Source organism: Mastomys coucha, unplaced genomic scaffold, assembly GCF_008632895.1.
Source record: "Mastomys coucha isolate ucsf_1 unplaced genomic scaffold, UCSF_Mcou_1 pScaffold16, whole genome shotgun sequence".
Classification (NCBI taxonomy): domain Eukaryota; kingdom Metazoa; phylum Chordata; class Mammalia; order Rodentia; family Muridae; genus Mastomys; species Mastomys coucha.
The window spans coordinates 76,273,742-76,291,372 of NW_022196898.1; the positions used below are offsets into that span (position 1 = coordinate 76,273,742).

General features: G+C 37.1%; 1 protein-coding gene across 3 annotated transcripts in view; it reads left to right on the plus strand.

Annotated features, from left to right (window-relative positions):
* Positions 1–17,631, plus strand: part of LOC116093765 — a 187,984-nt gene that overhangs the window by 99,221 nt on the left and 71,132 nt on the right. For all 3 annotated transcript variants that reach the window (XM_031375466.1, XM_031375467.1, XM_031375468.1), the window contains one exon: positions 11,851–12,084. In XM_031375466.1, coding sequence (XP_031231326.1) covers positions 11,851–12,084 — 234 coding nt within the window. The remainder of the gene's footprint in view (positions 1–11,850; positions 12,085–17,631) is intronic.

The window sequence follows — 17,631 nt, forward strand, 5'->3', positions numbered from 1 at the left end:
TTTAAAAATTATTAAAACAATCTCAAAATTTGTACTTAAGCACAAAAAAAGCAAAGAATAGCCAAAAAATATATACAATATTGAAGGTATCATCATATTTGACTTCAAGTCACACTACAGAGCTGTTGTGGTAAAGAACAGCAAAACAAAACAAACGAATGAATAGCATGATGTGTCATCAAAACAGACACATGATGAATGAAAGAGAATTGAGAACAAAATTATAAACCCATACACCTCTGGCCAACTAATTCTGTTTTTGCAAAAAAGCCAAAGACACAAGGATCCTCTTTACTGTGTCTGAAGTGCAATACACTTACTTTCCACTTCTAAGAGGAAACAAAGGGCAATAGCAATGGCCTATAATGTTATCAGAGACTCTCGACCAACCCTGTCCAAAACTCAAAAAGGGCATCCCATGCCTGCTGTTGAAGGTTTTGTTAAATGGGTTTTGGCTTGGAGGCAGCATTGTCAGCCAACTGGATAGGCATACTTATACACTGACTTAATCTGTAGTACATTTTAGGTAGACATTTAGCAGTGTGATTTAATAAGTTAGTGATATTATCACTAACAATTAGGAAAATGCAATTCAAAACATCTTTGAGATTTTTGTCTTACTCAAATTAGAATGGCAAAGATCAACAAAACAATCAGATGACAAATGATTGAGGGGATGTGGGAAAATGGGACCTCTTGTTCACTATTACTGGGACTGCAAGCAAGTCAAGCCACTCTGGAAATCAGTGTGGATAATTCTCAAAATGCTGAAAATAAATCAAACATATGAGCCAGCTATACCACTCACTGGCATATACCCAAAGGATTGACATCCTATTCCACAGACATTTGCTCAGCCATATACACTAGTGCTTTATTCACAATAGTTAAAACAAGTTAGATGTCCTTCGGCTAACAAATGCATAATGAAAATGTGGTATGCATGCACACTATGGAATACTAATCAGCCCTAAAGAAAAAGGAAATCATGAAAATTTCAGGTAGATGAATGAATTTAGAAAAGATGATAATACTGAGTAAGGTAACCCAGACCTGGAAAGACAAACGCCACATGTTCTCTCTATCCGATAGCTCCAAATCTTCAGAGGTGGGTATATATCCGGGAGTAAGTACAGAAACCAGGAGAGCAAAAGGGGACTACTGCAGGGTGTGGTGGAGTGAGGGAATAATCAAGAGGGCAGGCTGCTGCGGAGAAGGCTGTGACCAAGGAGGAGTTCCAGGGCGAATGGACCGCACTGGCTACTGAGTTCACTGCTGCTCAGCCTGAGGTCGCCGACTGGTCTGAGGGTGTACAAGTACCCTCTGTGCCCATCCAGCAGTTCCCGACGGAAGATTGGAGTGCACAGCCAACCATTGAGGACTGGTCAGCAGCTCCCATAGCGCAGGCCACCGAGTGGGTTGGAGCCATCACTGAGTGGTCCTGAGCCGCTGCAGACAACTGAGCAGAGGGAAAGGTGGAAGGAAAATAAAGTTCCTAAAAGCTGAAAGAAAAAAAAAAAGAGGGCAGTAGCAAGGTGAAAGTGATTGATAGCGAAATGGGAAAACAGGAGGATCTGGTAAACAAACGTGTGGCTAAATACAGAAGAAGGGAGTAAAATAAGAGAAAAGTTGTTTGAAAAGTCAATGCAAATTTTATCAATACATACATATATATGTCTATATTGTTGGTACTATATTTTCATTTTTTCTAGAATATATATGAAAATATCTTTTTAAAAAGCTGATTTAAATTCCCACTCCTACGATCGCCATATCTGACTCATCTGGTTGTTGTTACTTCTTTTCATTGAGTCTGTGAATTGTTTCTTGGCACGGCTTTTTCATTTACATTTTGATATCTGGATCTAGGTTAAGAGACTTTGATATTTTTAATTCTTCTATTTTAACCAGTTGTTTAGATTTGCCTTATAGTACCTGGTCTGTTCTTGCAGCCTTTGGTTTCAACGACAACAAAAATGTAATTTCTAGAAATATTTATCTTTCTCTACATGATAGGTCCACATATATTCCTATTGAACAGGCCACAAGAAATAACACTTCATCTGGCAATCTTGTGGCTCCACCAGACCTCCCCACTCCCTGGAGCCTCCAGCCTCTTGAGGATTAGGTGCATCTTCTCTGACTGAGTTCAGATGCGGCAGTCCTCTGCTGTATATGTGTTGGGGACCACATATCAGCTGGTGTGTGCTTCCTGGTGGGTGGCTCAGTGTCTGAGAGATCTCGGGGGTCCAGGTTAGTTGAGACTGCTGGCCTTCCTATGGTGTTGCCTTCCTCCTCAGCTTCTTTTACCTTTTTTCTACTTCAACCACAGGGATCTCTGGCTTCTGTCCATTGGTTGGTCTAAGTACCTGCATCTGAGTCTCAGAGACTTGTTGGATGCTCTCGGAGGGCAGTCATGATCTGTCTGTAAGCACACCATCAGTAATAGTGTCAGGTCTCGGAGCCTCCTCTTGAGCTGGATCATGATGAAATGCCCTATGGTGAGGAGAGGGAACTTGTAGAGTCCACCTCCAGTAGAAAGATAGGGCATCAAGTGGAGGGCTGGGGTTGCCATCCCATAGTCAAAAACTCTGACCTAGAATTGTTCCTGTCTAGAAGAACTGCAAGAAGAGCCTGAGGGAAAAACAGGTCTAGCGACAGGCCCAAATCTGCTCTTCACACAGTCTCTCTCCATCCAAACCAACCTTGTATAAAGAGATCCCCTGACCTCTTTTCCACTCCATAGTAAGCTTGCGACTCCTCATAAGTTAATCACTTCAATACAAGGCTGCAAAGCAGACATTTGTAACTGTTAAGTCATTTTGGAGGTGAGGACAATAACATCAGCTTCTTCTCCATTTATCCATAATATAATGGAGGAAGTGCTGAATCTATTTAAAAAATCTACTAAGATTATATGCATGAATAATGTGTATCTGAAACAGTTATGTACAGACATTAGCATACTATTCGTAACATACTACCCTGAACTTTGCTTTTTTATTCTATATCTTGGAAGTTACTCCATAATATTGAATATGCCAGTATTATTGACAATGGGACATAAAACAGTCATGGTAAATTTCTAATAATAGAACTTGGTCTGGCCTCTCCCATAAATTCACATTTAGGTGTTTCCTCATGTTTTACTCGTGAATATCACTAATGGATATTTGAATGTCTTTAGGATAACAGCTAGGATGTGAGATCTTTGTCCCTTCTTTGATTGGTCGCATCCCTATTGTAGAAGTGATAAGTATATTTCCAAAGGAATAAACTTGGAGACTCACTAAAGAACCTTTAGTATTTTTGGACATCTATTTCTGTGGAGTTTTATGAATAAACAAAATGTATAATAAACTGGTCTTCTAAAATAGATAATGTTTCTTAAACTGTTAACAGTTGTGAGGCATGTTCAAAGGCAATCATTTCCTCTTTAGCTCATTGTTATTACTTCAAATGGACTTCACTGTAGATGTGTTCCTTCTCTTACCTAACATTTGTCAGTATTCCATCATTCTGACACTTCTGTTAAATTGTTCCGCTGCTCTCTAAGAGGACAATTTCGGCATCCACAAAAGTTACCTCAGGAAGTTGTAAAACCTGATCGTGTTTCAATTATGAGGAATTCCAAATTGAAAATTAATCTTCCTCAGACCTTAAGAAGTCCCTCCATCCCAAAAATAAATTTGAAATCAACCTTTTCTTCATGTCCACCTGCCATCTTTATAAAAGTCAAAACCATATGTGCTTGGACTTTGAAGTACAATTTTTTCTCTAATGATATCCTTCACATAACATTATTATTCTTGGTCCTAAGTTCCCGGTACCCAACTGGAGCAAATTCAAGGGGGAAATGACAAATGCACGTGCAGATGGGTAATGTCCGGGTGACAAATGACCACAGCCTATGAAGTCACAAACACGAAAAATGTCAGCAAGTCACCCAGATGAGATGGCACACAAATGTGACCATGTATGATGGAAACTTAGGGCAATTTCTGTTTTGAATTACAAAATCATTTTTTTCTTAGATGAAATATTTCTTGGAACAGAGGATCTATTGTTTACTTTTTAAAAAAAATACGGACCACAGCCTTTTAGTGAGTAATTGTGATGAATGTGTAATAATTCAGTTATTTTAAGCAATAAAATAAGTCTTTCTCTTCTTTATAAAATATAAGATTTACTGGACTAAAAATACCCAAGTTCTAATTTACCATTCACGAAACCTCTGCTACCATTGCTAGCGTCTTTAAGGCAAATTAGTCTTGCACCATTTTAATTCAGACATATCAAAAGTAAAAAGGTTTCCTTTTCTAATGTGAGCAAAGGGAAGCTTGACAGGTGGAAGAGAGTTCCAGGGAAAGAAATTTCATCAAATAAAAAGGAGAGCTTTTTGAGGGATAAATGATATGGCTCCTGGGTTGGTAAATGTAAAAGCCAGATGGAAAAGCAAGTCAAATGACACACAGCCCCATTTTTCAGTCACACATCACCAAGGTAAGCACCGACGTTTCAATGTCTATTAGCTGGTACCTGGTTCTCTGCACACTGACCATAGTCATCAAAGGTAAGAGAAACCGAGGGTATGTGTGGAGACTGAAACATTTGATCTTCTTCCACGTTCATCATTCTTATCCAGTCTATGACTATATCCTTAACAGTACGTAAAACATGCTTATACAGATGCCACTAAATAGTGTCTGGTTCTCAAACCTTTAGGACAACAGATTACATAACAAGTTCCTTTTGGGCAACTTTCTAAAATATGTGTAATAATCCTCAGATAGAAAAAGTTCGTAATAGGATGAATCTTGTTGATATCACATCAACCAGACTCCCATAACACATTGATATTACTTAGATGGTGGGTCTGCCCAAGGCACTACAGAAGTAATGTATCTACCTTAATAATACCTGTGGCAATAGCTTTCCCTTAAGGAACAGGCCCTTTCTGAAAGTGCCTTGGTGTGCCAATGGAGCAACAAATCTAGTGACTCAACATCCAGGTAAGGCCTGATGATTCACACTCTCTATTTACAGAATACCCCCCCCACACACACACACACAGCCTCCATGGTGCTCCCTTTTCACAACATTCACTTCAAGAGGGCAAGATATGCTTCTTTGGAGCTGCCAGAGGGATTCCTTTTCCGGCTTCTAGTGCACAACTGGTTAGAATATAAGGAACATCGGGTGAGTGTAGTCAAGGATGGTGGAAAAGGGAAGGATGATGTAGTGCAGACCCCACAATCCCTGTCATGATAATGGATGAGCTCTTTCTGTGATGTAAGTCGGTTGACTACTTAAAAATGTGTGAAAGAATCTGTAAGTGATCAAGCTCCACAGAGGAAGTTGGGTGTATCTCATGGCAGATTGCACATCTTTCATGCACAAGATTTAAGTTTGTTCTTCAGAACTATAGGAGCAATAAAGCTTGCAGACCTAAGTAAGCATTTTGGGTGTTTCTTATTTTCATCCTTCCCTTTCCCTAATACCAGGCTTACAGCTGGTCTTTGTACCAGGTAGATTTTTCTGCCATTTTGTTTTTCATGTTGAGAAACAGTCAACCATCTGGATATACTGAGTGTGTCTATCCATTGACCAACTTACTGGGGAAGATTGCAGGTATATGCTCTGTATGTACATTTGGGTAATTATGAATAATGCTGTTTGGTTTCACTTGAAAGTGTTGATCAAAGTCTCCTGTGTTACTGAAAGCTTTTGTCCATGGTTGATGAAGCAATGACAAGGCGATGAAACAGTTGGTGGCACCACGTGAAGGAGAGTTACATTTTTAGGAATAAAAGTTTACAATAGAACTTGGTTCTTCCTCTCTCCTGCACTCTATCCATCCCCAAGCCTAGTCCCCATCCCTCTTTGCTCCACCGTATGCTCCATGAAAGGCCCCAAAGCAAGACAAACCAACCATAGGCTCAAAAATCTGGAACAGGGTCAGAATAGAGATTTCTTACTCTAAGGTGATTATCTTGGGTGAGTGTTAAAAAGAAATGACGCCTTTCCAAGTGGCTACAGTGTTCTGTATTCTCATTCACAATGCATGGTACTCTGCCCTTCACTGGGCATTGTGGATCCTTGTTTTAATGTACAAGGCCCTAGTTACATATAATGTTGTGTGTTTTCCTAATGTCTTCCTGCCATCTGTATATCTCCAATAATGTGGTATCTTTTGCCTATTTCTGATAATTTACCAGATATGCTTTAGTAAATATTAAATTCCAATCTATGGTTATCTTTGTGTTCTTGACAGTATCTTTTACAGAGTAAGAAATTTGAATTTTAATAATATAGTCTAACTTATACATTACTTCTTTCACACATGATACTTAAAAGATTATACCAAAAAATGTTATGTCTAGTACAATGATCATTTTCAATTGATTTTACCAAAAAATTAAAAACAAAAACAAAAACAAAAAAACATAATATGTTTGCTTCATTGTCTTGTATGTGGATGCCAAAGTAGTAAAATAAAATTTATTCAAAAGCCTGGCTATTCTCCATCATAATGCCTTTGTTCCTTTGTCAAAGATATTTTCATCGGACATATTACTTTATCCTACATCCGTATTCTATCTATATTTACTACAATACAATTCAGTCTTAAATGCTGTAACTTATTAGTATGTTTTGAACATTGGAAGTTTAAGTGTTGTTTTCCCACATTCTTGTGTTGACTCTTCTGAGATTGGATTGACTATATAGATCCTGTTTAGAGAATTACTGATAAGATTGTTTCTCCTATCCATTAACATGGAAAATCTTTGCATTTATTGAATTTGTATCAGAGTTTTGTAGGGACAACTCACACATTTATTTCCACAACATACTCTGATGAATAAGTATTCTGCATGCTTTGTTATGATATTTTGAGTTTTCTTCTTTACCTTGTTCATCTGAGGCTTACACTGATTTTCAAATCTTGGGAAGCCTTGCATACTTGAGACAAAGGCCAAGAAGTCACAAATGTATAATTTTTACACACTGATGTATTAGTTTTGGTAATATTTTTGTTGATGATTTATACATGCATGATCATTGTCATGAGTGAAAATGGTTTTACACGTGTGTGTATGTGTGTGAGAGAGAGAGAGAGAGAGAGAAAGAAAGAGAGAGAGAGGTGGGAGAGAGAGAAAGAAAGAGATTCATGTGATTATGGTATCAGTATGTTCCTGAGCTCCTAGAATTTATCAGGAAGAAATATTTCTAGTTTCATATTTTGAAGGTGGTTGTAAAGTACTAGATTTCAGAAAATATCTAATTTTAAAATGTGGTATAGATATAAGCAGATAATTCTCAAAAGAGGAAACGCTGGTGGCTGAGAAATACTTAAAGAAATGTTCAACACCCTTAATCATCAGGGAAATGCAAATCAAAACTACTTTGAGATCAATTTAGATCTATCAAAATGGCCATGAACACTAAGACAAGTGACAGACCATGCTGGCAAGAATGTGAAGCAGGAGGAAGACTCATCCATTGCTGGTGGAAATGAAAACTTGTACAGTCACTAAAGAAATCAATATAATGGTTCATCAGAAAGATGGAAATCAATCTACCTCAATATCAAGCTGTACTACTCTTGAGTATATACCCAAAAGATGCTTCCTACTACCACAAAGACACTTATTCAAGCATATTCATTCTTTTTTTTTAAAGAATTATCTTATTTCATTTTTATGTGTATGAGTACACTGTAGCTGTACAGATGACTGTGTTCGATCATGTGTGTGGCTGCTGTTGATCCTAGTACCTCTGCTCAGGCTGGCTCCGGCCCCGCTCGCTCTGGTGTAATTTTCTGCAGCTGTCGTCAGACGCACCAGAAGAGGGCGTCCGATCTCATTGTGGGTGGTTGTGAGCCACCATGTGGTTGCTGGGATCCGAACTCAGGACCTTCGGAAGAGCAGTCAGTGCTCTTACCCGCTGAGCCATCTCGCCAGCCCCGAGCATATTCATTCTTACTTGATTCATAATAGCCAGAAATTAGAAACAACATAAATGTTCTTCAGGAAAAGGATGGATGAAGGAAATATAGTGCATTAACACATTTGAGCATTGCTCAGTTGTGTGTGTGTGTGAGAAAGAGAGGGAGAGAGACAGAGAGAGAGAGAGACAGAGAGAGAGAGAGAGAGAGAACTGCTGGATGGAAAGAATGAAGAAAGGAAAGGAAAAAAGAAAAAATCTTGAAATTTGCAGGTAAATGGTTGGAACTAGAGAAAAATCAACCTGAGTGAGGAAACCCACGTGCAGAAAGACAGATAGGGTGTGTATTCACCCCGTGTGGATATTAGCTGCAAAGCCAATGAAAACTGAACAACAGTCCATAGAACTGCAGAGGTTAGGTGTAGAGAAGATACTAAGAGGACGTGCTAAAACATATTCATGAAGGTGATCTAAATGAACTCACTAAATCATGGAGGAGAAAGAGCCTTAACTGGCCATTTCTTATCATCAAACGAAGTACTGGAATTGGGTTACATCTAATTGACTTCTTGGCCAAAGGGGTCCCATGGGAACTCTCAAAGAACTTAGGCTGTTGCCAGTAGTAAAGGATGATCTCCACAAATTAATGGCAAATTCCCACTGCTGAAATCAATAATTACACAACTCACAGAACATAAAGAAGTTAAGCTTGTCCTAAACAGGCCCTTTACTCCTACATTCTACCTTCTTTGTTACAGAAAGGTATTCTGCATTCCACCAAAAGATAAATGTAAACACCAACACTATCACAAACCCTTCAGTCTACAATTGTGTCCTGCCTATAAGACATTCTAGTGATATGGTAGTACAATACTTGTGGGAGTAATCAAGCAATATCTAATTAATACTTACACCACAAGATTGAACCTATACCTGACACTGCTTGGTCCTCTAAGCAATAAGACTAGATAGTCCATGGACCTAAGATGAAACAAAATGTTCCTGTTCTAAAGAAAGAAAGAAAGAAAGAAAGAAAGAAAGAAAGAAAGAAAGAAAGAAAGAAAGAAGAAAAGAAAGAGTCCAAATGTGGCCTCTCTGGTAGGTATCTCACATGAATTTGCAAGTGTATATATACATCCCTGCTATTGGCTAGCCTGACCAACATCTTTTAAATACACCTGGATGCTGGGTGATACCTCTGAATTAATTTCTGTTCTCACTTTTTGTCTGCTAGACATGTCTGTCCCTAAAGCAGAGATACTGATGTCTCTCTCTCTTTAAAAATGGATTGATCTATATCTCCTTCATTTTCACCATGTGTTCAAATGTTGTGGTGTGCATTGCCTTAAGACTTGCTAAGCAACAGCTGGTGATGGCACACACCTTTGATCGCAGCACTCAGGAAGCAGAGGCCTGACTATACAGGAAAAACCTGTCTCTGGCACCCCCATCCCAAAAGAATTGCTATACTTTCTCAGACAATCTCTCATTGACTCTGATAATGCATTTCTTGAGTCTGCTTTCTCTGATATTGGTATAGCAACTGCAGCTTGTTCTTGACTAGTGTTTGGTATGTCCCATTCCTTTATGGTTCTATACATGTAAAATAAGTTCCTTACCTTCCATATGACACATTGCATCTTATAATCTCCCCTGACAATGTCTTTCAAATATGCCTTTTTATATTCAGGTAATTAGCTCTAAGATGACTATTGAAATATTTCCATTAATATCTATTATGGTCACTGTAGTTTATTTGCTCACACTTTTTTCAAATACTATCCTTCTGGGGTTTGTGGTTTTGATTAGCAATTTATACTATTGAATTTTCTTTCTTTGCTAGTTCACCAATCATAATGTTGAACCCCTTGACAGAGTTTGCCCTAACATCTTCTGTATGTCTTCACAATTGAATCCATGTCTACAGTCAAACTCATCATATCACTTCATGAGCATTGCAAACATTTTATGAACAAATATTCTTTGTTCTTTGAGTCATTGATATCATCATTTACCTTAGTCATAAATGAATATAAGCATACTTAATCAAGGGCATCCATGTTAGCATTTAAAACTAATTTTTCTTTTTAATTTCTCTTTGAGTCTTTTCAGTTGAGTAAATAACAGGAAAACTTGATTTTTATTTACTTGCATCTTCCTTTTCTGAAGTTCTTTTTATATAGCTTTAAGTTGCTACCCTATACAAATTTCCTCCCTTTTAATGTTTTTTTTTTTTTCAGTATTTATTTCTAGGCAGGTTTCCGGCTGTTCATTGCTTTAATTTTTGTTTGTCTAAAACAGTTGTTTTTCTTCTACATGTTTAAAGGAAAATTTTATAGGAAGAGAATTCTGGGTCATTTGGGCTTATCTTTAACAAACATTTCATTTCACTTTCTTCTTCCCTATAATGAAGAGACATTAATCTTTACTTTTGCTTCTCTGTGGAAGTGTTTTGTCATCTTTAAGGATTTTCTCTTTATCTTTGATTTCCTGTAGTTTAAATACAATGTACCTAAGCACAGGACTTGGGGAATTGGAGGGTTTTTTAGACATTTATCCTGCCTGATATTCTCTGGGTTTTTAGCTCTGTAGTTTAAAGCTTATCATTCATTTGGAAAGTTTTTCCAGTTATTTTTGCATCAAATATGTCCTCTGCTCCTTTCTCCTTTCTGATATTCTCCCCTACCCATGCAGCTGGTCCGTAGTTCTTACAGCTTATGCTTAACTCTACTCCAGTCTCTTCTCCTTGTTGTTTTTTAACTGGTTAAGTTTCTATTGATCCATCTCCAAATTCAAAGATTCTGCGTTCAGGCATGTCTGATCTAAGGATCCCATTAGAATTCTTTTATGGTGTTCTGATGTCTAGTAGGGTTGGTTGTTGCTTGTGTATTGTGCCTTTGTAGTATTTTCATATGTGTGATTATATTACTATTTGTTTTTGCATCTTGTTTGCCAAAATAATTAGAAGGCTAGGGTTGAGATCTATATCACAATAATCATATAATTTTAAATTCTCGCCTGGGCATTTCAACGTGCTCCTCTGTGACTTTGGTACTGTATTTGCTGATTCATATGTTTTATACTTTTTACTTAATGGCTTTCCTTGATAAACTGGGTAAGAGGAACCTTAAAACAGTCTTTTACTTAGCCGCATGTAAATGGGAAACACTATCATCCGACCATGAAGCCAGTCTTAGTGGGTTTGTGCTTTCTGACTCTGAACATCACTAACGCATGCTGGTGTCTTCCCTTTCCTTCAGTGGGACGGGAGTGCTAGAGGGTCTAGTGTTTGGTAGTTCTCCTCCCTTAACAGAACCAGTCTCTGGGGGATAATAACCCCTTTCTTTTGTGCGTACATCTTGTACATGGTAATTTTAAGTATTCTGGTCTATTTCAGTTGTCAAGTTTCTCCTTCCCGCCCTGAAATTCAAACTCTACCTGTTCTCAGCTTTGGCTTTCCATATAACATGGTCACAAGGGGAGCTGCAGAAACTCTCTTTCCTGATCTCTCTCGCAGAGAATCTTCCTTGGTAGGGCTGTAGCAATAGCTTGATACCAGGTTTTTCAAAGTTCCAGATGATTTCATTAAATGTACACCTATGCTTTTCTTCATCTGTAGCTACACAAAATTCCCAGCTAGTTTACATCCATAAAAGGTATTCCCCATCTCCCTTATTTTATAAACTGTAAATTTTCTTTCAATTTTGGCTTAAATTCTCTTCAGCAGTTATTAGGCTGTGCACATACCATTCAGTATTGAAGTTGTCTTATCCAAATTAATATGTTTTATCTCCCCCAACAGGCTGTGTATTCTTTTTCTATTTGGGGCTTTTAAAAAACCTACAACCATCACTTCAGCATAGTCTCTAACTACAGTCTAAGTATTTATGCTCATACCCACAGATCAGTGCAGTCGTTGCTCTTCATCAAGGAACCTTCTCTTTGGAACATAGAGGCTACAAACAAAAACATGCAGAAATGTGGAGCCCAATCCCAAAGGATTCAACTCCTGCATCTAAGGTTCAGGGGTCTTTTCAGAAGAGGGTGTGGAGTGACTTTGTGGCCCAGGAATGTGAGAAACTGCTATAAAGTCTCACCAGCATGGTGGCCTAGACGTGCCCTGAGCAAGGACAACAGGTACGCTAAAGTGGGCAGGGAAGAACTTGACAGTTTTACAAAGAAATGCAGGTGACTATGGATTACAGAGAGCAGGCAAAATTGTCTTCCCCAAAGAGGAGTTCACCGACTGCTTATCCAGTACAAAATGGTCAGCCCTGAAATCATATATACAAGTAATATTAGACAGAGTAACAGGCTATATTTATATTTAAAGGGAAAATATTTAATGTTTTATATACATATACATATATGCTTTAAATATACTTTATATAACATTATAGAATATATAATTGTGTATATATGAGTATACATATATGTATTAAACAAAATGAAAAAAGAGGCAATAAAATTGGAAGAGAGTAAGGAGGACCACATGAGGCTTAGAAGGAAAGAAGGAAAAGGAAAGGTGAAATATTATAATTATACTTTCAAAATATAAAAAAAATCATTAAAATTTTATTTTAATGGGCAAATAATTATCTATATTTATCAGATAAAATGTAATGTTGTGATATATGCATACTCTGTTAAATGATTAAATAATATTTAATTGCATATTCATTGCCTCAATAAGCAACTCTTCTTTGCATACACATATCCATTAAATTTTTGTTTATTCCTTAAGCACTGTAAGAGATAGAATAATAACTAACAACTATAACTAATAATAGAACAGCTATAATAATATACTAAAAATAGACATATAGTTTACCTTCTTAATATTTCTGCTTCAATATTTGGAAGCCTCAGTTGACTAAAGGTACGTGCAAGTATGAAAGGTAAAACTGAAGGCGAGGGAAACGCTGGGATTTTTGTTAAATAGCCAGTTCATGTGTAATCTTGGTTATATTACAGGAAATTAGATAGGTGCTAAAAGATTATTTCTGGGTATTCTGTTTCTAGAAGAGTTAGTATCTGGGTCAGTAGACTGAGTGAAGGTGTTTTGTCCACACCACTTCTGCCCACACTCACACAACACATTGAGGGCCCCAGAGAATGATAGAGTAATTGGGTAACAAGGGATGAAGAGCAAATTCCTGTTTTTATGTATCTCTTAACACTCAGGTTCTACTGGACCCCTTACGTATTCGGTGCATAAAATGTGGCACTTAAAGGGGCTCCTGGAGTGTGCTTTCCTGTCATTTTATACCCCTTTGTCCTTAGGTCTCCAGCCATACACTGCATTATACAGTTGAATTGCTACTCCTCTAGTTTAGAAGTTCATATCATAGAGAATCGTGCCTTACATAATTATGTGAACCAACCTTCATTATAATTGTCCTATAGACTTACTTCTTTTGGAAAAAAATATTTAGTGACTTATAAGATCTCCACGTGAGCCTCCTTGGTTGGCTGTCATGGTGCCTAGCTAAGCTACATTTGAGTCAATTCTCACTCATCTTTAATATTTAATATTTAGTAAACCTCATAAAGGTTTACTCTATTAAGTGCCAAACAAAATGAAGTGGCAAAGGTTCTCACACTTAGTAACGTGACATCTTAAAAGCAGTATTTCTTGAAGAGGGAAAAAAAAAAAACCTTTGAAAACTGCCCATTTTACCCAAGATGCAAGTCTCTTCTGGAGCTTTTATAAATGAGAGTATGTTTTCTAGTCAGCTTGAAATTCTGCTTAAAATGTAAAAATTTAATATATGAAGGTCAATGAGTAATTTTTGAAACTAAAATGCCATTACTATCCATAAATATTTGAGAATTTGAAAGTATCTTCTTAAATGCACATTGTTTCTATGTACTCAATGGGAGGACAGCTTTTAGAGCATGTGTGTCTTAATCCAATCAGCTGTGGCCCTTATAAATGGTGAGGAGATCAAAGCGACTCAGATGTCTCTGTCCTTGTAGAACATAATAACCACAGCTGATCTGCTGGATCAAAAGAATACCTCACTTTTGCACTTCTCCTTATAGAAATAGTCTCGGTTATGACTAGAGGCTTAGTACAATGTTCGTTATTAGCCTAGAGTTTTAAAAATTCAAGTGACGATCCAACTTACAATGTGCTGAAAATATTTAAGAAACAATTTTACAACAATAAGCTCATGCATTCCCACTGTTATGTTATTTGTTAGCACTCATGTATTGATGTTTGCCTTGGAAATTTATATTCCACTTATCCTCATTCATGCAGTGATATTTCTAACACAGTTTTCACAAAAACATTTTTGGGTTTATGTGAAATGCTTCTGGCCATTTGAACTATACCTGAAGGATGTTAGTTTATCCTAGTGACAAACTCTTTAGGTGAGCACCATCCACGGGACAGATTTGTGGATCACAGTTGCATTAAACAGTAATAGACACAATAGGTTTAAATGTGGGTTTTGTCCAGCCGGCTCCTAGTTTGTCACCAGCTCCTAGTTAACTTACAGCTTATTAACTTCATGTCCTTCTTAGTGATCTTAACCCTATCACATTCTCATTCACTCTAGCTCAGTACCATCTGAAAACTTCACATTCTGAGCTTTAAGGTTTGAAAGAAATATAACAAGTTCAGGATATAAACTTGATCTTTGTACCTTGATAATTAAATTCAACAGGAACCTTTCAAGCTATACCATTGATAGGCATGGCTGAACTATATTTTTAATACATATTTTTACACCTAAATGGCTACATTTAGGTGTAAATGATCATATTTTAAAAAGACAATTCAGATGGTTATGATGTATCATAAGATCATTTCCACATTCAAAATGATAGATATGCCCATTTCCCTTAAAACTAGCCTCAGGTCCATTGCAATCCTCTCATATCTCGTGCTTGTTCTTAAGGAACCCTTGATCTGCTGTCTGCCACGGACATGCTGAATAAAATTGCATCCCTAGCAATGAGTCCACCTGGGTGAATTGGATAGTTCTAAACTCACAGCCACACAGGTGACAAATTCAGCAGATAAGAAATCAAAAACCAAAAGACATGAACATGGGAAGGGTCCTCCTATGGGAGAGAGGAAAGCTGAAAAAAAGAAAGTTAAAGAAGAAAATTATTAAAATATACAAAACAGTTTAACAAATAGAAACTTTGAAAATTCTGTGGCCAATTATTTAAAATTCAATAAAAAATCTAAGATATATTATGCTTTTATACTTTGGATTTTAACAAAAATGAACACTTAAAAGACAGCCAAATAATTTTTTTTAATGCCCAAACTAAAATTCAACAAAGGACTTTTTTTCTGACAAACAGCCATGTGTGTTATAGTGCTTTAAGTAAACAGACCAAGTAAAGCCAGAGCAGGAATGGACTGAGGAGTCTCCTGTCATTTCTGTCCCTTAACTAATTCTAACCCTTAGAACTAATGGCAATTACAGTACCTTAAAACTTCTAGAAGAGAAGGATTATTTTTTCCTAGTTAACTACCTACAGTAAATAATCTGAGTTTATATCCAATGCAAAATAATCCACTAAATTTCTGTTTCTCAAGAATTTTTGCCTCCTAGACTATTTCATAATGTTTCCCTTTATAAAATATATATTATATATATATATGTGTGTGTGTGTGTATGTGTATATATATTACTTATCACACACACATATATATGAATGTTGAAATAGAGAGCTTTAAAATGAAAAAGAAATTCATCATGTCTTCTGACCTAGAAATGCCATTCTCACTCTCTGGAAGTATTGACTTCAAGTTTTCTCTAGAGAAAGCCCATCCTTGTTCATATTTCTTTTTTCTTTTTAGTTATGGCATGAATTCTATACTGTATGGCTCTGTTTCTAAGAAAAATAAAATCAAATACATTGATGTATTATTTACAAATTGTATATATGTATATATATTAAATTAGGATTTCAATTTTATAATGACTGAAAGAAATCTTTTAATCATGAGTCTCTTTTTTACTATCTGCAATTTAAAATATATATATACACTTACTCTAACAGAATAGCAATCTTACCATTTACTTGAGGAACTTCGCCAAGTATAAAAATGGTAAGTCCCACTGTTATAAACGCATCTGTGGTAATTACTATTACTTCACCCCAAATATCCCTGGCTTGTCTCTTTGAACAAATGGTTGGCTAGTCCTGGCCAATCAATTACAAACAAGAAATGATGTGTGTCCTTTGTGACCCATGACTTCAAGAACTTTCTTCTCCAGCCACTGGAACAATCAGTGTTCTGGATATGATGGTGCCTTCAGCCAGCATCCCAAAGAGATCTTTGATGAAGAGCCAATGACCAAGGCACAACAGATCTGCAGGCTTAGTTTGGTAAGCCCCAAGAGGCTACCCAGTTGCTCTACCAGCACACCCTGGCTGTCCTAATTCATTTTACACCTTTCTAGTTCTAGAGCACCATTTCCTGGTTTATTCCAGTTTGATCATTTTACAGTTTTCCATCAATTCTCTGGCTACAGAAAGAAAGAATGCAAATTATAATCTTTTCTTTTTGGCTTTTGACATGAATTCTTAATGAGTTCAAAGTCATGGTCCCTGGGCCTCTGCCTCCTAGGTGCTGGGTTACACACATTGGCTTCTACATGGGGTTTAATGGCAGTTGTTTCTCATGATTTTAGGTTTAGCCACCAAAAATGACTAAAAGTTTAAATGTGCTTGACAAACAAATCATTGTTGGAGGGTCCTGTATTTTGTTATTTTGGAAGGTTTTGATATTTAAAGACTCTGATGTGAGGTATGGCCTGGAACTTAGAGTAGTAGACAGAGAAGAAGTCACACACACTGTTTACCCACTAATTATATGACAATGACTCCATGTGGAAATGAGTCTTTCAAAGTTGACATGTGCCTTAGTTAGGGTTCCTGTTGCTGTGAAGAGACACCATGATCACAGCAACCCTGATAACAGAAATCATTTAATTGGAGCTGGCTTACAGGTCAGAGATTTAGTCCGTTGTCATCATGGTAGGAAGCCCGGTGGCATGTAAATCAGCAGGGCACTGGAAAATTAGCTAGTTAGTTCTACATCTGGATTGGCAAGCAGCAGAAAGAAAGAGAGGCACTGGGCCTGGCTTAGACTTCTGAAAGCACAAATCCCACCCCCAGTGACACACTTCCTTCAACAAGACCACATCTCCTAATTGTGCTACTCCCTATGAGCCTGTGGAGTCCAGTCTTATTCATACCTCCATAACATGTCAATATAAGGTATTTGCCTTCTTGCCAACCTGTCCTCTATGAATGGCAGGAATGAATGTGAGGTCCCCTCAGTCTCTGGTGTGGGAAGCAGAAGTGTTTTAGCTATTGGAAAGTAGTCCCAAGGAAAGAAATAAAAGAGAACAGGGTCTACAGAGTATACTTGAGTAGTCTTGGTGCTACTTTCTTTCTAAACTATGAGTTCCAGAGAGTTTGTTCACCAAACATAGAAGGCTTGAGGAAAGCACTTCAATTTATTCTCTCTTTCAAAAATATGATCAAAACAGGTTCATGCCTTTGTGAAGACAACAAATTTCACATCTCCCAAAAAAATTTTAGTTGAAAATTATAAAGCCAAAGCTGGCATCTTTAATTAATTAGCTTTATAAGCAATCACACAGGGGTCTATACTAGTTCCTATATTATATATACATATATATATAT